General features: G+C 43.8%; 1 protein-coding gene across 3 annotated transcripts in view; it reads left to right on the plus strand.

The window, feature by feature from the left end:
• PHKB (phosphorylase kinase regulatory subunit beta) overlaps positions 1-20933 on the plus strand; it is a 117654-nt gene extending 96721 nt beyond the window's left edge. For all 3 annotated transcript variants that reach the window (XM_070953242.1, XM_070953241.1, XM_070953240.1), the window contains 5 exons: positions 9196-9330; positions 14830-14959; positions 15231-15338; positions 16688-16828; positions 19074-20933. In XM_070953242.1, coding sequence (XP_070809343.1) covers positions 9196-9330; positions 14830-14959; positions 15231-15338; positions 16688-16828; positions 19074-19211 — 652 coding nt within the window. In that variant the 3' untranslated portion in view covers positions 19212-20933. The remainder of the gene's footprint in view (positions 1-9195; positions 9331-14829; positions 14960-15230; positions 15339-16687; positions 16829-19073) is intronic.
• Positions 20934-21134: the final 201 nt, after the last annotated feature.

The following is a 21134-nucleotide window of genomic DNA, read 5'->3' on the forward strand; positions in this document are numbered from 1 at the left end:
GGCCGCATGACGGGGCGAGTTCCCGTCCTCGCTCCAGCTCCTGCCCACCTACCAGCTTGAAAGCAATAGTAGTAGCACTTAGACTTATATACGGCTTTACAGTGCTTTACAGCCCTCTCTAAGCGGTTTACAGAGTCAGCATATCGCCTCCAACAATTTTGGGTCCTCATTTTATCCACCTCGGAAGGAAGGAAGGCTGAGTCAATCTTGAGCCCGGTGAGATTTGAACTGCCAAATTCCAGGCAGCCGGCAGTCAGCAGAAGTAGCCTGCAGTACTGCACTCTAACCACAGCGCCACTGTGGCTCACGGAAATGCAACTTTGATTTTGGGTTTTACCGATTAGATAGGTTTGTTGTTATAAATTGTCCCATGGTGAGTTGGCTGTGGCGAGTTGGCCTAGACCCATCACCATCTTAGATGTCCCTCGGGCCAACATCTGTGTAATTTATGCTCCCATTATTGTGTTCCTACTGTTTTTCAAACAGGACTTTAAATTGTTAAGCGGTCCAAACTCTACCTTAGGATGTTGAAAATGCAACAGAAGGCAGTAAATTTTAAATCTCGTAGCTGGGCTCTGAACCTGTTTTTTTTTTCCCCTCTAACTGCTGAGAGTTAGAAGGTCTCCGAGGACCATGTGTTCCCTTTTTATATCTGCACTCATCTGTTAGTCTACAGTAGTTGCCATGTTAGTTGCAATTAAAAATGGAATTTTCCACTTCACACAGAAGCCATAGTTCACAATTCATTAAGACAGGGGTGTCAAACTGGATTTCTCCAAGGGCTGGATCAGCATTGTAGTTCTTTTCCACGGGCTGGCCAGGGAGACAGAACGGATGCCTCCTGCAGCACCCCGCTGCCCAAAAGGGGCTCCTACCCCCCTGTGCCCCATTTTTGGCCTGGACGGCCTCCTGCATCACTTTGCCAGCCAAAATGGGGCATGGGGGGGTCACATTAGGCCCCCCCACATCCCGTTTTGGCTGGCAGAGTGCTGCAGGAGGCCATCCAGACCCCAAAACTGGGCCCGGGGGGGGGCTTGCATAGCCCCTCCGCGCTCTGTTTTGGCTGGCAGAGTGCTATAGGAGGCCATTCAGGATGAAAATGGGGCACGGGGCAGCGCACGTAGCCCCCACTCCCCATGCCCTGTTTTGGCTGCCAGATGCATCGTGGGCTGGTCCTGTGCTATTTCTGGCCGGCCCCGCAGGCCAGATTTAAGCACCCCGCTCTGACCTCGAGTTTGACACCCCTGATTTAAGACAAGGCCTCTGCAGTGTGGGTGCTTCCCCTTCGACTCCAGTAGGAACCAGTCAGTTGTGTGATTTCTAGATTGCAATTTTAGTCCTTCAGCTTCTCACAAGTTCAGGCTTGGTGTATCTGACAGCTACACCTGCGCTACCATTTCAGCCTGGAAGTCAGAAGGTGATAAGTAAGGTGTGAGCCCCTCAGTTAACAGCTTTACAAGTGGCCTTTAAAGAAAAGGCCTCTAAACAAACCTTTAAAATGAAGTTCGTTTTTTTTTTTTTAAAGCTTTACGATGCTACACTTCCTGCTTGATCGTTAATTTACCTTCCCACGCTAAATTTAAATCTGCTTCCAGGTGCCCCTTGCGAATTTTCCCCTTGAAATTCTTTAAACCTTAATACCGTACAATCAATTTATGCTTGCCTCTCTCCATAAATAATCCTGCCCCCAAACACCGTTTTCATTATTTGTTCTTAGATGAAAAATACCAACCTTTTCCCACTTATAAAGAACTATGAATTTACCTGCAGCAGTAAAATGGCGCGTCAGGCATTCATATTCCTAATTTAAATCCATCTTCAAAATCTTTTTTTACATGAACATACTCATTAAATCAAACCTTTTTGTTTTACGTGGCTTCCGTATTGCTAAAAATAGGGTGCCTTGTCCGCAGATAGCCAAGGGTATTTTTGCTTGGTCGGAACTAGGTTTTTATTCGCTATTAAAACTCATCATGTACCCATGTACCACTATCAAATCTGAAGGGTCCTTGGTGCTCTCTGAGCTTGGTTGTTTTCTTGCAGACGTTTCATTACCTAAACTAGGTAAGATCATCATGACTAGCACTGGTGGCGTTACCTACTTAGGTAACGAAACATTTGCAAGAAAACAACCAAGCTCAGAGAGCACCAAGCACTCCTCATTTCAATCCTGAGCTACAAATATTCATCCTCTTTTAATGACCCCATAATCCCTTGCGGGATGGAGTCTGGGTAATTGAATGGAGCTGAGTGTTTTCTGGCCGGATGCTCTTCTAGTAAAATATCTCTGGATCTCTATTTATTGTATTGATGTCTGAAATATAGTGAGAGTTCCAGGCAGGTGAGCAGTATTCAAGGATAGGTCTGGCAAAGGTTTTGTATGCCCTAGTTTGAAGTATAGCGTTACCAGAGAGAAAACTTCGTAAAATAAGGTTGACAACTCTTAATGCCTTTTTTGCAATGATGTTACAGTGAGCTCTGGGGCTTAGATCTTTTGAAATGAGTACCCCTAGGTCCTTGACAGAGTGTGGGTCAACTTTTAGATCGTTTCCGGCCGGCATACATTTGATGTTCTTATTTCTATTGCCAATGTGCAGGACTGAACATTTGTTAGCAGAGATTTGGAGTTGCCAGTTGTTTGACCATTCAGATACATAATCTGGGTCGTTTTGAAGGGTAACAGATTTTGTTTCGTAATGGGCGAAGCAGCAAATCATAACTCAGTGCCTGAATGAGTTATTTTCCATTACTTGACCCCGAGGGGTTCTTTGAACGTGTTAATAGTGAATTAACACTATTTTAGTCATGCATGTTGGACAGGAGAAATTTGGAGGGCTGTCTGTGCTTCTTTTCTCATAACCACAGATAAGTTCTGTGGTCTCCTTGGAGATGTCCACCCGAACAGGTTGAAGGGGAAAGTGTGAGATTGGATAAATCAGATGACTGGTAATCAAATCCATGGAGCTTTATGTCCTGATAAATAGGTTTCAAAATTCTTTTCCAACCAGAGCAACAACTGGCAACTTAAAGAAGAGGAAATTTATTACCCAATAAGCTTTTATGGACTAGCGTCCATCAGGGGATGAAATATTAGCCTTCTCTTCTGTCATCACGCATTACTCTTTCTCCCCTGTGCCCACGCACGCACACGCTTAAGCCATAATATTTCTTCTTCTCTGAAGTCATTATTTCTGCCACGATCAAATACGCTCCTTTCTCTTCCTTACACGGGCCTGTCCCCGAAGACAGGAGGAGTTAGCTTTCTCTGAAAGAGCGTTTTACCTGTCTATTCAAGGAACTCGTACCTCCTCCGCATGTCATTTAATTGCTGTTAAGAGATAAACCTTTTCCTTTTTACAAGCTGCTTTAAAAGCTGCTGTTAGACATCAAATGCTTGCTTGGGTGTTAATGAGGAGCGGATGGCACTGGGGGCATGGGAATTGCTCCATTGACAGGCGCAACATAATTTTGTGTCCCTTCCCTTCAGCCCTTTTTATATTTGACAGCTTATTAATGGGGCTCTTGAGAAGTCTTGTGGCTGGCTTGGGGTGTCCTGTTTAAAGGGGCCATCTAAATACGTGGGTAAAACATCAGTCTTTTATCTTCACACTTAAACTCCGAACGTAAATAACAATAGCAATAGCACTTAGACTTATATACCTTATATCAGGGATGAAATGCTCCCGGTTCGGTCCGGTTCGCCCGAACCGCTAGTAAAAATGGCTATTGGTTCACCGAACCGGTAGTAAAAAAAAAAAAAAGTTCCGATGATCAGCTGAGCGACGCGCGATCGTCGGAACTTTTTTTTTACTTTTTAGGCATTTTTTTACTACCGGTTCTCCGGAACCGGTAGTAAAAATGCTTTTAAAAAGTAAAAAAAAAGGCTCCGATGATTACAGCTTTGTCGCGCGATCGTCAGAGCCTCTTTTTTTACTTTTAAAAGCATTTTTGGTTCGAACCGGTCGAATACCACCTCTGATTGCATTGTATTTTGGAGAGAAACCCCCCTGCAGTTGCTATGCCATGAGTTAGTCCAATCCAACGACTCACTGCCTAACCCAATTTTCATTTTGACTGAAGAAGTGACTTGGATGAGTAATGAAACGTCTGCATTGAATACATTTTGGTCCAGTTGGCATGATTTAATCTTTTTTTAGTTAGATCGATCGGGGAGATTTTTAGCCATCATTCTGCCTTATCTTGAGCATCCTTTCTCAATGGTTGGGCTCAGGGGTGTGTTTTACTTCCCTTGACTACCGGTTCGCAGCGGGGCTGCGCGCGCTCTTCTGCGCATGTGCAGAAGCGTTTTGATGATGTCGGGATCGGTGGGCGGAGCCTCCCGCCGGTTTTACTACCGGTTCTATAGAACCGGTGCGAACCAGAGGCAACCCATCACTGGTTGGGCTCCACTCGTCTCCCACCCCTATTTCACCTTGCATATTTTACAACATCTTCAATAAACAAAATTTCTGGGCAATAGCTTGAAAACAAGCCAGCTGCCCCCTAATTAAGATCAGGGATTGTCTCCAGGCGGGTGAACCCTTAATTGCCTTTTAAGTTAATGCACATTATTGCAAATTAATTTGGAGATATTAAAGAGTCTCTGATACCATCCTTTTATTAAAATATATAGGCCGGAGATATGCCTGGATGAATGAGCAGGAGGAGAGTCCTGCTAGATACGGTTAAAGACTATCGTAGGCTAAGTTTCGGTTTGCAGAACCACTAATAAGAAGCACCAAGGCAAAGATATTAGAGCAATCTCTGGAGAAGTAGGTGATGTGTGTTTAATTCACGAAATTTTATTGTGCTCCCCAATTGCATTTGGTTGTTTTAAGTTTTATGATCTGGTCTTGAACTGTAATAAAATGTTCATTCCTCTGTTTTGAAGGATCTCCTGTTGTATAATGTTCAGAGAGCTTTCTGCCCTTGTTACTTAGTTGAAATAAGGTTTATTAGTCATCGTGACTAGTAACCATGAGTAAACCTTATTTTGCATGAATTCATCCATCCTCCTTTTTAAATAATCCAGTATCTTGACACAACAATGTCAAAACCTTGCATCTCCCGTCTTTCAGTTTCTTTGGATGTAATCCATCAACATTGGGCCAGTAGGAGGAAATGGGAGGATAACTTTTTAATGTTTAACTTATTTTAAATGATAAAATGAGTGCAGTCATTGGGGTACAAGACGGGCGGCAAAGAAATCTCATGAATAAGTAATAAGTAAAATACGGAATATATATAACAAAATAACAGAGTTTTGAAGGGACCTTGGAGGCAGTGGTGAAAATCCATTTTTTTTTACTACCGGTTCTGTGGGCGTGGCTTGGTGGGAGTGGTGTGGCTTGGTGGGCATGGCAGGGGAAGGATACTGCAAAATCTCCATTCCCACCTCACTCCTGGGGGAAGGATATTGCAAAATCTCCATTCCCACTCCACTCTGGGGCCAGCCAGGGGTGGTATTTGCCGGTTCTCCAAACTACTCAAAATTTCTGCTACCGGTTCCCCAGAACCTGTCAGAATCAGCTGGATTTCTCCCCTGCTTGGAGGTCTTCTAATACAACCCCCAGTTTGGGGAGGAAACCCTATACTATTTCAGACAAATTGCTGTCCAGTCTCTTTTTAAAAGCCTGACCAGTGATAGAGCACCCAAAACTTCTGGAGGCGAGTTGTTCCACGTTTAATTGTTCTCCCTGTCAGGATATGTCTCTTTAGTTCTAGGTTGTTTCTCTCCTTGATTAGTTTCCACCCATTGCTTCTAGTCCTGCCTTCAGGTGCTTTGGAAAATATGTCATCCACCTCTTCTTTATGGCAGCCCCTCAAATATTGGAACACTGCTATCATGTCACCCCTAGTCCTTCTTTTTATTAAAATAGATGTACCCAATTCCTGCAACCGTTCTTCATATGTTTTATATAAAATCAGGCCGAACAAATCAGCAAGTCAGGTAGAAGCGCAGCCTTTCTTAAATCACCTCCCATTTAAACTGTGGTTGGTTTTTTTTTCATCAAGTTTTGTTATCCGTAAGTTAGATTTTTTTTCTCTTTGTTCCAAGGGCTAACCGCAAATGGTATTTTTGGATTGAAAATGTTTATGGGTTGTTTTGGAAGGAGGCGATGAGAAAATCTCATTTGTATGCTGCCTTCCATGCTGCATACATCCCATTCCGTAACTCCGTAACTGCCAACTACTATCCTACTTTCACCCTGCCACTCAGTTTTGGACAGGTGATGTCCTCAAGATTTCCTTAAGTGTCATTTTTCATTACCTCAGATAGAAGAAGCCCTTAGCAGCCTAGCTCTCTGCCAACCAGAATATTTGCATCTGCCTAAATCCTTCAAGCTGTCCCTTGCCACCCCACCTCACCCTAAAGATGTGATTCTGTATTTTTGCATTAGCACAACTCGGCGTGGGTATGGAGGAGAATTTTAAAACACGCAATGAAGGATTAAAGCTGTTTCTTTTGTCTCCTCTCTCTCTCTTTCTCTTTGTAATCTCCCCTTAATTTCTACTGCAATCAGTTGGCTTCCGTCAACAGGAGTTGATACTGCCTCTTGCATAAATTCCCTTGATCGGGTGCTTTGAGTAATAGTCCGGCTGAAATGAGGCATCGCAAGGGAGTCTTCCACAAATTGTAGCCATAGATACACGCAGGCCTCTTGTTCCTCCACCACCCACGCTCCCCGGGTGTTTTTGTCTCAATTGTTGTGCTTCATGTATTCCTTCCTTCCGATTATTTTCAAAAGAGGAAATAAAAACAGAGTTGGGGATTTTGTGTGTGTGTGTTTGTTTTGTTTTTAGGGGTTCAATTCGTCCAGTTGTGAGGTCATTGCCGTAACCCCGTGGACATTTTGTATAAAGTTATGTGGATCTTGTGGATATGTTTAGTTCTCTTCTGTCACGTTCTCCTCATCATGAACTAAATAAATAGTCCATCGTCCCCATTGCGAGTGAGAAGGAGAGAGGGAGGGAGGGAGAAAGAAAGAAGGAGAGAGAGAGAAGGAGATTGAGTGGGGATTAAGGAGAGAGAGAGAGAGAGAAAGAGAGAGAGGGAGGGAGAGAGAGAGAAGGTGAGGGAGAGGGGATTTGAAGGAGAGGGAGAGAGAAAAGGAGAGAAGGAGATGGAGAGGGAATTGAAGGAGAGAGGGAGGGAGAGAGCGAAAAGGAGGGGATTAAAAGAGAGGAAGAAAGAGGGAGGGAGGGGGAAGGGAGAAGGACAGGGAGAGAGAAAAAGAGATGGAGAGGGGATTAAAGGGGAAAGAGGGAGAAAAAGAGGGAGGGGGAGGGAGGGAGAGAGAGAAGGAGATGGAGAGGGGATTGAAGGAGAGAGAGGGAGAAAAAGAGAGGGAGGGGAAGGGAGGGAGAGAGAGAGAAGGAGATGGAGAGGGGATTGAAGGAGAGAGAGGGAGAAAAAGAGAAAGGAAGGGGGAAGGGAGGGAGAGAGAGAGAAGGAGATGGAGAGGGGATTGAAGTACTATATATACTGTGGTAACCTTGTCGTAGCTTGTGTATTTTGCACGTGGCTGAAAACTTTAATAAACAGTGGATAATGATGTGTTCACCAGCCGCTTTCTCACCTGAAAGCGACCCCCAGGGAAATTAATATTATTTTAAAGCGTGGAGTTTAGAAGACAGATAGAAATTTACAAATAAATCCTTGGTGACTCAGGCTAAATAGACACAGGTTTTTCTGACAGGCAGCCTTAACTGTTAAACACGATGAACAATCTTTACTGAAAGAATGAGGGAAAAGGTTTGGAGGGAAAGAAGAATCTGGGAATTTTCTATCGGCATTAGTCGCAAATACGAAGGCTGAGCTGGGACTCAGAGCTTGTGGAGGTGGGGGGGGCATACGCGGCACTCCTGAGCTCCATTTTCGGCTGTGACGGCATCCTGCAACCCTCTGGCAGTGAAAATGGTGGTCCTCCCGAGCTCTGTTTTTGCCGGCACCAATGGCCGGTCCTTCGTTGTTTCCAGGGCAGCCCTGTGGGCCAGATCTAAGTACCCCACTGATCTAAACTATTTCTTCCCAAGTGGTTGACTTGTCGCCTTGCTTGGCCCCAACATGGCTAATGAAATGTGTAACTCTAGTTGCGCTTGTCGATAAATAGGACTTCCCGCATATAACCAGAATTTCCTTCCTTGAATAAGCAGAAGCAAAGCCAATTTTTGCTTTCTCTAAATAAATACATAACCAAATCAGTCAATCCGGGCTGATCCTCAAAAGCAGAGCAGGATCAAACCTGATTAGTACTTAAGTGGAAGATTTCATCAGGAAATCCCAGGATCTTGATTAGATTGGCTTTTTCTTCCTAGCTTTTTTTAAATAATAAGATGACATTCCTCGGGAAAAATTATCTCCTATCCCCCTTTAAGCATACCGTGTTGTCTTTATCCACGCATGACATCATTTAACACCTATTACATATGCTGCTTGTGTTCTAAATAGTCCTTTTACATCTGTAGAAGCATATACTTTGGTATTTTTTTCTGGAAGGCTGAAGCCCAAAATCATCTGAATCCATGGTGGCGCGGTGGTTAAAGTACAGTATTGCAATTCCTTCCCTCCTCCCTCCCTCCCTCCCTTATTGGTACAATGGTTAGAATGCAGTACTGCAGCCAGCAGTTCAGTCCTGACTGGCTCAAGGTTGACTCAGCCTTCCATCCTTCGAGGTCGGTAAAATGAGGACCCAGATTGTTGGGGGCAATAGGCTGACTCTGCAAACTGCCCAGAGAGTGCTGCAAAGCACTATGGAACAATATATAAGCCTAAATGCTATTGCTAAAGAACCATGGTGGCGCAGTGAGAATGCAGCATCGCAAGCGAACTCTGCTCACTGCCAGCAGTTCGATCCTGACCATTTCAAGGTTGACTCAGCCTTCTATCCTTCCGAGGTGGGTAAAATGAGGACCCAAATTGTTGGGGGGGTGAGATGCCGACTCTGTAAACCACTAAGAGAAGGCTGTAAAGCACTATGGAGGAGTTTATAAGCCTAAGGGCTATTGCTACTGCTTTTAAAAGCAACTCAAGTTTTCCGTTCTATTGCATCTGAACAGAAAAGAGGATGAGGCGGTCATGATTTGAACGTGCCGAGGCCGTTCATGTTTTCATTCCTTTGCTTTTGGTTTATTGGCAGGGATGAGGGCAATTTCCCGGTTCCTAAATAATTCCCCGATGTTTTCATTTGTCAGATGGATTGTGCACGCTATGAAATACGAACTGAAAATCCGTGCAGGGGAGATGCCCCCCGTGGATTTATACCAGATGTCACCCAGCGAAGTGAAGCAGCTTCTGCTGGATATCCTTCATCCACAGCAGCAAGGGAGGTAAGACTGTCTTTTCCCAGCATCACGTCTCGCAGTGGCCTCCCCACTTGATGGATTGCAGGCTTCTTCTCTTTTCCTCCCAGCTTTTGAACCCATTGATTTTAAAGCTGGGGGGAAAAAAAATCAGAGGGAAGCACCAGATGAGCATTCTTTCCCTGTTCCTCGTCCGTACGAAGGTGGTTTGCTTTAGCATCAGCTTTGGTTAACTTCGGTTGGCATCCCCTGTATTAGGATTTGCCTGCCTGCTTTGAAACTGGGCAGAGAGCCAGCGTAAGCCAAAACCAGATCTTTCAAAAATACCGTTCTGCCAATGCAGGATTTATCTCCTGATTGTTGAGCTCTGTTATCGGTAAATCTCTTCTATCCTCTCTTCCCAGGGGATGCCAATCACTGCGCCAACGCTGCTTCTGGAATCATTATTAGCTTATCTCTTCCGTTCATGTGCCACCAAACAAACTCACTGGAAACTCACTGGAAACACAGGTAGCCCCTGACATACAACCACAATTGAGCCCACAACTTATGTTGTTAAGGGGGACGATGTTAGGGTTCCAAGTAATACACCCATAGCAAACAAAACTCCGAGGCAGGTAGATTCCTCAAAGAATCTGTGAAGTGAACTTCATTTTACCACTTTTCTTGCCACCGTTGTTAAGTGAGTCACTGCAGTTGATAAGTTAGTAACCCGGTTGTTAAGTGAATCTGTCTTTCCTGTTGACTTTGCTCGTCAGAAGGTCCCAAAAAGGGGATCCCATGATGTTGTTCTGACCTAGGCTCCCTTAACAAGCAGGAGGCAGGAATTACTGGCAAAACCTGTTTTTATTTACCCGACTGTGAATTACGTTCATTCACAGTCAGCAAGGTTTGTCCAAACAGTTTTTCAAAGGGATATTTATCAACAGACTTTATCTCGCTTGGCAAGCTGCCACGTAATTTGTTTCCAAGCACAGTACAAGGCCAAACTTGGCACAGAGTCTCTCAGAGTCACAGAACGAACGAATTCTTTCCTGCAAAAGCCCACTCCCTTGTTAGTTCCTCTTTTGTTTCCTATGAGAGGGGCCAATCACCTCAAAGGTGTGGCTTTACTCCCGAGTCAACCTGCTTTCTGAGTTGTTCTTGTCTTCTGGCAGCTCTGTGCATGCGCACACTGGGAACGGGTTCCAGCTGTTCCTCTGCCTCACTGCTGTCTAGCTCCCTCTCTGCCTCTGACCCAGAGCCCTCGTCTGAGCTTTTCCCAGCCCCCAGGACTGGCCCAAGTTCCTCCCCAACCTCCTCACTGTCTGACTCTGCTTCCAGCTCCACTGGCTGCCGGTGGGCCACAACAGATGTATCCCATGTTAATGCAAGAAGAATGAACTTACCAGGAGGTATTCTCTTCCTGACAACCAGAGAATCCTCATTTATGATGAGGAAGATCGGAGATGAGGATTGCTGGAGGAGCGAGATTTCTCCCTCTGATGGAAGATCTTGTCACCAATTCTCAACTACAGGCAGTCCTTGACTTACCAGCCACTTGTTTAATTTAGTTACAACGGCACTGAATAAAAGAACTTGTGACCATTTTTCACATTTAATGATCGTTGCGCCTTCCCACAGTCATGTGACCAAACTTCAAATGCTTGGCAACTGGTTCATATTTATGACAGTTGCCGTATCCAGGGGTCATGTGATCCCCATTTGCGACCTTGTGAAAAGCAAAGTCAATGGGGAAGCTAGATTCACTTAACAACTGTGGCCAATAACATGGGGCAAAACTGACTCAACAACCGTCTCGCTTAGCCACAGAAATGTTGGGCTCCGTTGCAGTCGTAAGTCGAGGACTACCCGTATTCCTGCCTGCTCCACCCAGCTCTTCTTCCACATTCATGTTTCTTTTATACATTTCCCCATCTGTGATTTGGCACTGAGAATGAACATGAGGTAATCTTTGCTGTATGCTAAAATCAGAGCGTGGATTTTATTGGGCGATATCTTTGCACCTCGTTTCTGTTCCGTTTCAAGATGCGTGAGTTTGAACCCCCGTACAGAAAAGCGAGGCCGAACGTTTTGCAAAAACCAAACTTCTCTCAACTGGGGTATTTTAAAGTTGCTAACGTTTTTGTCATCTTACTGGGGGCCTCACTTTTTGTTCCTTCTTCAGACAACATCGTCTGTTAAACCAATTTGACGCGGGTGCTTGCAAAAAGCGATGCTTTTTAAAATAACTGAACATTTGGCGTGCAAAATTCCCTGCCAAATACATTTATGTATATAAATGCGTGTCTAATATCGGCACCTGTTCCCAAACCCCCCACCCCACCCCACCCACATCAAGGGCATTGCTTAATTTTCTATTTGCCTGCAGCTTTTGCTATTATTGATAAAATTGTGTGTGTGTGTGTGTATGTGTGTGTGTTTTCTGTTGAGAAGGGTGAGAAGATGGTAAATGTCACACTTCTTCTTTTTTTTTCTCAGTCGCTTTCAGTCCCTCGCTACTTAGAAAGATTGAATTCTTGAAGAAAACAGTCTTAAGCCCTTATTTATTCCAGAGCTGGGATCTCTTTCTTTCAGTTTAGCACCCAATGATTCCGTTGCATGAATCAAAAACACAGCCTGCATGACAGCTAATCTTCTGCCCTAATTTCCGTTCCAAAAAATAAATAAATACAATGTCGTTGGATCCTGTTTTCATGACAGCTTTTTTCTCACATCATCTCTTTTGGGTGTCGGAACCTATAATATACTTCAGTTTACAATAAGTTCCTTTAAAATGAAGAAACACATTTTCGTTCTCTGCTGCTTTTACGCCCATCGAAGGACATTCAGTTGTATGTGGCGCAGTGGCCTTGGTGGCGCAGTGGTGAGAGTGCAGTACTACAGGCTAACTTCTGCTGATCACCGGCTGCCAGCAGTTTGGCAGATCGAATCTCACCAGGCTCAAGGTTGACTCAGCCTTCCATCCTTCCGAAGTGGGTAAAATGAGGAGCCAGATTGTTGGGGGCAAGAGGCTGACTCTGTAAACCGCTTAGAGAGGGCTAAAAAGCACTACATAAGTCTAAGGCCTATTGTCCCTTCCTTCCTTCCTTCCTTCCTTCCTTCCTTCCTTCCTTCCTTCCTTCCTTCCTTCCTTCCTCCCTCCCTCCCTCCCTCCCTCCCTCCCTCCCTCCCTCCCTCTCTCCTTCCTTCCTTCCTTCCTTCCTTCCTTCCTTCCTTCCTTCCTTCCTTCCTTCCTTCCTTCCTTCCTTCCTCAGCCCACCCAAGCTTCGTTTTCACTGGCAGAGGCACCACGATCTAACACTTTGTGAGCCAGATCCAACCCACGGGCCTTGAGTTTGGCACCTCTGCAGAGGTGGTATTCAGCAGGTTCTGACCAGTTCTGGAGAACCGGTAGTGGAAATTTTGAGTAGTTCGGAGATCCGATAAATACCACCTCTGACTGGCCCCGCCCCCATCTCTTCTCTGCCTCCCAAGTCCCAGCTGATCGGGAGGAAATGGGGACTTTGCAGTAACCTTCCCCTGCCACGCCCACCAAGCCACCCCCACCAAACCATGCCACACCCACAGAAACGGTAGTAACATTTTTTGAATCCCACCGCTGCACCTCTGGTATATAACGTATATAACTTGTGTGCTTTGGGTCTCTTCTGCCTTCTTTTAGTGAAAAGGTTTGTGACTACTGTAGTTGTGCATGCCGATAGAAGATGCTTTGTTGCATCTGTTTGCAAAAAATACTCTGGCTCCTGATTTGAGTACCTCAGATGTTGATGTGACATCATTTACATCAATTTACATCAAGTCCTTGATGAGGCATTTGGATGATTTAAAATGGTGCCTATTCTGTCTTTTGCTCAGATTCTGCCATTTTGTGCAAAAGAGATAAATCCCCACCTTTATATATATATATATATATTCTCTTAATTCAGTGGGTTTCCTGAAGAACAGATCTATCTTTTTTTCCCAATTTGCTATTTTAAAATGAGATTTCATCTTACATGTTCGCTAAACAGAACTCGTGACAGTAATTTCCTAAATAAATTATTCTCCTAATGCTGTAAGGGCAACGGGAACTAAGATTTAAGTGCAGTTAAAAGCTGTGCTTTAATTTTCCTGGCTTGACAAGAGTGTGAAAATAGAAAAAAGCTAAGATAACTTTCAACTATTCAAAGCTTTGAATTCATTCGTTTCAGTTGTGACCCAAAGAGATCAGTTTTGTTCCATTGCCTTTGTTCTCTTAGGTAAAGCAGTTTAATGCATCAAAAATCTTTATAACCCCTTCAGTAAATATTATGTCTGCTAAAACTGAGCATTTTGTATTAATTTTGGAAGGGTTTTTTTTTTTTACACACGTCTGCACCCTTAATAGCTCAGGAGGCTTACAATAGTGTAAGTAAAAGAGCAGGAACAGTTAAAACAAATCTTTAAATGTTATTAAAACAACACAATTTAAAAAGAATTGGAATGTTAAAACAGCTAAAACAATAAATAAAGCCTGGGTAGATAAAAAAAAAACTCTTAATGCCTTCTTGAATTGTAATATTAAACTAGACTTCTAAAACATTAAAATAAATACAGGTAGTTCTCGACTTACAACACTTCGTTTAGTGACCGTTCGAAGTTACAGTGACACTGAAAAAAATGACTTAACCACTGTTTTTCACCCGTTACAACCTTTGCAGCATCCCCATGGCCCAGTGGTGAAATCCAAATTTTTTTACTACCGGTTCTGTGTAGTTCTTTTATTGAATAGCCCAAAGGCCTTTTCAAAAAGAAAAAGAAAAAGATAAAACAAACAGTTACAGATAACAGTCTAAAATATATGATATATGACATTTAAAATTTAACAATATCGAATATACTACTGGTTCTGTGGGTCTGTCTTGGTGGGCGTGGTGTGGCTTGATGGGCGTGGCTTGGTGGGCGTGGCAGGGGAAGGATACTGCAAAATCTCCATTCCCACCCCACTCTGGGGCCAGCCAGAGATGGTATTTGCCGGTTCTCCGAACTACTCAAAATTTCCTCTACCGGTTCTCCAGAACCTGTCAGAACCTGCTGGATTTCACCCCTGCCATGGCCAATGGACCAAAATTCAGATGCTTGACAACCAGTTTATACTTATGACGGTTGCAGTGTCCCGGGATCCCGCAATCCCCTTTTGCAACCTTCTGACAAACAAAGTCAATAAGGAAGCCAGATTCGCTTAACAACCGAGTTACTTACACATCAACTGCAGTGATTCACTTAACAGCGGTGGCAAGAAAAGTCATGAAGTGGGGCAAAACCGACTTAACAAGAGAAATGTTGAGCTCCATTGTGGTCGTAAGTTGAGGACCACCTGTATATTAAATATTTACCTGTAACGCACCATTCTGTACAATGTTTTGCATCCCAGAGATTCGTGTTCACTTTCTCACTCCCTTTTTTTTAAAAAAAGCCCAACATCGTGGTGTAATGACTCGTGCCTACATTATTTCAATTTGGCAACATCTGTTTTACTTTAATTCCCTCCCCCCCTCCCTGCAGATGCTGGCTGAACAGGCGTCAGATCGATGGCTCCTTGAACCGAACACCGAGTGGATTCTATGACAGGGTCTGGCAAATTTTGGAGAGGACTCCCAACGGGTTAATAGTAGCTGGGAATTACTTGCCACAGGTAAACCAACATCTGTGGGATTCAGACCACTTTTTCCTTTTCAATATCTAGGAGTTGTAATTTCACTTTCTTGCTAATGATGCTTGAGGGAGTTATTTTAAGGCTAGGCTGGTTGGCCATCTGGCTCAGTGAGTAAGCTGAATTTGTAGCACACAGTTGTAAACGTTGGGTGCCAAGCCTAACCAGCAATAAAAGTCTTATTACCTTGGATGTTGCTTAGTGCCACTAATGAAATTCACTTTAGCTTCTTCGTCTTCCTTTATTCTTGCAGCAACCGACTTTGTCTGACATGACAATGTATGAAATGAACTTTTCTCTTCTGGTTGAGGACATGTTGAGAAGTATAGATCAACCAGAGTACAGGCAAATCATTGTAGAGGTTGGTATTGTACGATGATAAGTATTAATTAAATGCTTTATCTGCTCATTCCTTTAAAAACAAAAAAAGAAGAAGAAGAATATGTAACTACTTGAGCAGTAAACAAATTTCAAGCAAATGTAAATTTCTCAAATCTCTATAGGAGATTCAACCCTCTGTCCTACCAACATCTTTGCTGGGAAAAATATTAGCAGGTCTCCCAAAGCCAACATAACTACACAAAGACAATCTCTCTGTTGTTGTTATGATTCTTAAGACTATCTTGACTCATGGTGGTTCCATGGGTAGATCCGGGGATGAAATGCTATCAGTATGGACAGGTTCATCCGAACCGGTAGTGGAGGCGGTGAGTGGTTCGGAGAACCGGTAGCAGTGGCAGAGCGAGGCTCTGCCCACCTGCCCGGATGTTAAAACCAGGAAGTAACTTGTTTTTTACCCTCTGCGCATGTGCAGAAGGCTTTGCGCATGCACAGAGGGTCTAAAATCACATGTGACATGCACGCGCACTTCCGAACCAGTAGGGAAGGTACTGTATTTTTCAGAGTATTAGACGCACCAGAGTATAAGACGCACCTACCTTTTTTGGTGAGGAAAAGAAGAAAAAGAAATCTACCTCTCCCTCTGAACAATTTTGCCTCTTGCAGCAAACAGCCTGCTTTACTTTCATTTTCGTTTTCAGCATAGCTTGATTAGCACAAGGAAAAAAAAAATCTGCTCCAGCAATTTACCTCTTTGCAGCAAGCAGCAGAGCCCTGTGCAAAACAGCTGAGAGCAAACCAGCTGAGAGTCAGGAGGCCGATGGAATCAACTTGTGCTAATTAAGATGTGCTGAAGCTGAAGGGAGCTGTTTTTTCTTGCTGTTTGCTTGCAAGGAGGTAACTGCTGCGCGGCAGAGGCCAAATGGTGGGGGTCAGTGGGTGGGCGGGGCTACATTCGGTATATAAGACGCACCTGAATTTTCAACCCCTTTCAACCCCAGTTTTGGTCACTACTGTAGATGAGATTCCTGAACAGAACCTTTGAACAGGCATTCATGTGAAGGAGATTTTCATAAACCCATTCTTAATCCAAAGACTGGTTGAACCTGGCGTATGGCAGACAGAGAACTAAAGCGCCTCCCTTGCTATGCACTGTGTGTTAGCCCCATTGCAACCTTCTAAGAACCCTTTCATTTTTGAGAAATTGCATTTATTGCGGCCAGCCCTAGGATTTTAGACGTTTACCATCTGAATGGGCCAGCAAGACAGAAGAGCTAGTAGTAGTATACATTTTCTCAGTTTGCTGCGTGGCGTCTCTGACATTTTTCTTCTCTCTCTTCCCTCCCTTACACTCTCACCATCCCATTCCAGTTGTTGATGGTTGTTTCTGTGATTTTGGAAAGGAACCCCGAATTAGAGTTTCAGGATAAAGTGGACTTGGACAAACTGGTGAAAGAGTCGTTTAATCAGTTCCAGAAAGATCAGACTCAATCCAAAGGCACTGAAAAACAAGTCAGTATCATCCTTATTCTCAAGTTTGTGCTTTGCATGATCTCCCACCGTCTCGCTTTGTCTTCCTGGTTGACGCAAGCGAAAATGTTGCTTTGAAGTGAAGCCTTCCATGTTTTCTTCTAGTGAACAGAAAAAGTTAGCTAAAATTCTAAACAACGTCACTTCTTTACCTGATTGCTCATGGGAATTTGGTTTCTCTCTTGCACTGTACAAGGAGCTCAAATGTTAAGGAATGACAGCGCCTTATTGAGAACATCAGGGAAGAAATATATTGTTCCTTTTCTCAATTATAGATCTCTGTGCAGCCTCTGGTCACTGAATTGTTCTCCCCGTTCCTTTTTTGTCGAGGGGTTGGTTGGCAGAATTCACCCAGAAAGAAACTTTTGGCATTTTTATGCTCACACGCAAACAATAGAATAGAATTAGAATAGAATTCTTTATTGGCCAAGTGTGATTGGACACACAAGGAATTTGTCTTCGGTGCCTACGCTCTCAGTGTACATAAAGAAAATAAAATACATTCATCAAGAATAAAAAAATACAACACTTCGTGATAGTCAAGGTTACTAATAAGCTATCAAATCGTTCTAGGAAACAAATAAAAACAATATAAATTGAAAGATACAAGCAACATGGTTATACTAATAAGTGGGAAGAGATAGATACTAGTAATGAAGAGAAGAATACTAGTAATACAGTCTTAGTAAATTATTTGACAGTGTTGTAGGAATTAGTTGTTTAGCAGAGTGATGGTGTTCGGGAAAAACCTGTCCTTGTGTTTAGTTGTTCTGGTGTGCAGTGCCCTATAGTGTTGTTTTGAGGGTAGAAGTTGAAACAATTTATGTCCAGGATGCGAGGGGTCTGTAGATATTTTCACAGCCCTCTTTTTGACTTGTGCAGTATACTAATCCTCAATGGAAGGCAGGGTGGTAGCCATTGTTTTTTCTGCCAAATGGCCATAGACATCCCTGATTTAAGAATCTAATCTGGACCCTACCTCTCCCCCAGCCCAAACCTTCCAAAGAAGTTGTGTTGCTACAAAAATCCTCTTTCCAGTTGTCCAAAGCCATCTAAGACAACCAAAAGTCTTAGCTGCAAATGTCCTTGATGGATAGCTTCTCATAAATGTCTCACCCTGTGTGATAGCTATCAAATTGCCCAGCTTGAAGTCAGTTGATCCCACTGTTGTCTTCCTGTTAGAGCTCTATCCTAAAACGACGGGAGCTCTCTTGCACTCTTTTGCACGAAATGGAGCTGGGTCTGAGTGTGCCCTTTATACATGGGCGAAAAACTCTGATGAGACCGTGTTGTCCATGGATGGGTCCATGTTTAAAACGTGTACTCCAAAGTTCCTTGACGTTGGCGCTAGATGACATGAGCACTTGCTATCTTGCAAAAACTGGTTTACCAATTCTTTATCCCCACTTTCCAGCTTTCCTGATCCTGTTGGTTCGCCCTGCTTGCCATCATCATCTTCCACCTCTGCTACCTTTCTTTCCTCTGCTCCAAGGTTTTCCCCTCCTCCTCCTCCTCCTCCTCCTCCTCCTCCTCCTCCTCCTCCTCCTCCTCCTCCTCCTCCTCCTCCTCCTCCTCCTCCTCCTCCTCCTCCTCCTCCTCCTATTCCTCAGCTTAGGAGAGCTCTTCCCTACCATCAGCACTCCAGAAAGCCAAAGATGCTTCAGCCCGCCCAGGGGGAGGTTGCGTGTTGTCATTGTAAGCAGGTGCAGCCACAATAGCATTTGCTGTTGCGGTGGGACAATTGCTCTGCACCAAACACAAATTGCAGTTGACAAGCTCTCTCCCCAACCTCAGCGACAGCATGACTCACTGGTGGCCTAGAGGATGATGAATTGCTGGCTTGCCAGGCTAAAGCTGTTCTTTACAGCAACATAAAATCTCTGACTCATTGTGTTTGGGACTATTATTTTCCCTTGAATTCATCACATATCTTTCCGGAAATGCCTGCGGGTATTTTGTTTTGTTTTGTTTCTGTTCTGTGATGGTCGCTCTTGTTATACACACCTTCCTTCTTGTGTTTCTCAGGGTGCCCCATATCCCCCCACACCATATCCTCTTTGGTCAAAATCCAATTTTTTTTTATTTTTTTTTAAATTAAGATGGAGAACGTGGAGGGCTTGCCTTGTCCCTGTCGATCTCCCCTCCCATCTGCGTGTTTCTTCCTCGTTGTTACTTAAGCCTGACATTCTCCATTCAACAGTTTTGTGACTCTTGTCTGTTTGTGCAGGACGACATGACTTCTTTTTACAACACGCCACCACTGGGAAAAAGAGGGACGTGCAGCTATTTGACAAAAGCGGTGATGAATTTATTGCTGGAAGGCGAAGTGAAGCCTACAGCAGAAGATCCTTGTTCCATTAGCTAAAGCAGTTGGCGCAGAAGATGGTGGAACCAGGTGAACGTCCATGGATCATCCAGCTCTTGGCCTGCGAAGCTTCATTTCTCTCCACCGTTTGGACACTGTGATGCATAGTCATTAGGAGGAGCTCCATTGCTTAGAGCAACAATCTGTCCAGTTGGTTTAGTGTAACGGGAAAAAAAAGCATATTTAATTAGAGGACATACTCCCTGCACAGCTCCTAGGCAGCAGTCAGGGATTCCCATCTCACCATCACAGCTACCTCTTGGCTGAGTAAATGCCTGATATTCTCCATACGTAGACTGCTTGAGAATGACAGATATTTAGAAGCATTATCTAAGCTTGCGTTTACAGTCTAAGCCTCGCTTAAGGCGAATTGCAGTTTTATATTTAGTCAGCCAATCATGAATTAATGTAACTTTAATCATCTCCCCCTCTCCCCTTCTTCCTTTGTTCTGGTGTCAGTTACCTGCAAGCTTCCTTATGAAAATTGAATTACGGTAAAGACATCAGTTTTTTTAAAAAACAAGAGAGATCTCCCATCTGTGAAGCTGGAGGATTTCTTGGACTCTGAAGAAATAAGGCTATCTTTCGATTTGAGGACACTGACGAAGCTTTAAAAATAAAATTAAATCTCTGTACTGAAGACTCTTTCGGATTTGCCTGTAATTGGGTTCTGCGTTCTCGAACTGAAAATTGGAAGCAAAGGAGGATTTTTTTTTTAAAAAAAGAAACCTTGCTCTCTCCTTTGACCTAGCGTAGAAGCCATCCGGCGTCAACTGGTAGTATAGGAGAGCAGCGTAAAAAATTAATAGATAAATGAATAGATGCTTTAAGAGACTTTATGCATAATATCCTAGACCAGTGATGGCGAACCTTTTCAGCACCAAGTGCCGAAAAGGGAGTCTGGGCGGTGACCGGGAAAAGGAGTTGCCCAGGGGACATACGCACACCAAAAAATTTACTTCTGGTTTCCAGTGCGCGCATGTGCGCTGGCTGGCAAGTCTTCCGGTTACTGCCGCGCATGTGCACACACCGATCAGCTGGCCAGCACGCATGCTCACAGAACAGATCTTCCGGTTTCCAGCACTGCCACACGCACAAAGACCAGATGATCATCGCATGAGCATTCGTACCAGAAACTAGCTAACCCAGTTGAAGAATTCTTGCCTTTGCTGATTTTGTGTCTGCAAGAGAAGGATTTCTTCTTCCCCCCAGCAAGGTTTGTGACTACCTCATCTGCAATTTCTCTGCACCAAGCTAATTATCCCCAAAGTAGATCTGAGAGGAAGGATTTTCAGTGTAAGAAGCTAGTTAGATGAGCGGGCTCGCTGGCGCTTTGCTGTTTTATGCATTAAAAGAGTGACATCCGCTCTCATCTCTGCAGTGAGGAAAAAAAATTGTGAACCCAAATCCTCTGTGTATTTTTACGTCGGGACCGAACTACACACCTGACTTTGATCCTAAATATAAAGTTCAGGATTCATAAGGCAGAGGTAGCTTTGGCTTTCTCTAATCTCAAGAACATTCTAGAAAGATTATCGGGCTATATTGAAAAGGAGAAGCACGCTGAAAATTTCCCATGAAATGGAGAAAGGAGTGGGAAGAATTTTTTTTTTTTAAAAGGAACAATAAAACTCATTTTATGCTTGGGGCATTATGTATTTAGCAGTGTGCCCGACAATAGAAGTTCTCTCACCAAGCACTAAAGGTTTGATCTGTGTGATTAAGATTACGTTCACTTCTTCAGTGTTTAATTCGATCGCTTAACAGTGATCTACAGTAATGTCCGCCTGTCTTTTGTAAAAGTGGAATTTGATCTTATAAATGGCTTTGACTCCAAAGTCCTTATCAATAACTGAGATTGATGAGCAAGCTAAGCTTCTCTCTCGACGGTTGCAAAATGAATGAAAGAATGGTTGCAGGAAT

This window comes from Pituophis catenifer, unplaced genomic scaffold (assembly GCF_029215685.1).
Source record: "Pituophis catenifer annectens isolate HBS135680 unplaced genomic scaffold, rPitCat1.0.hap2 SCAF_13, whole genome shotgun sequence".
In the NCBI taxonomy this organism is placed as follows: Eukaryota; Metazoa; Chordata; class Lepidosauria; order Squamata; family Colubridae; genus Pituophis; species Pituophis catenifer.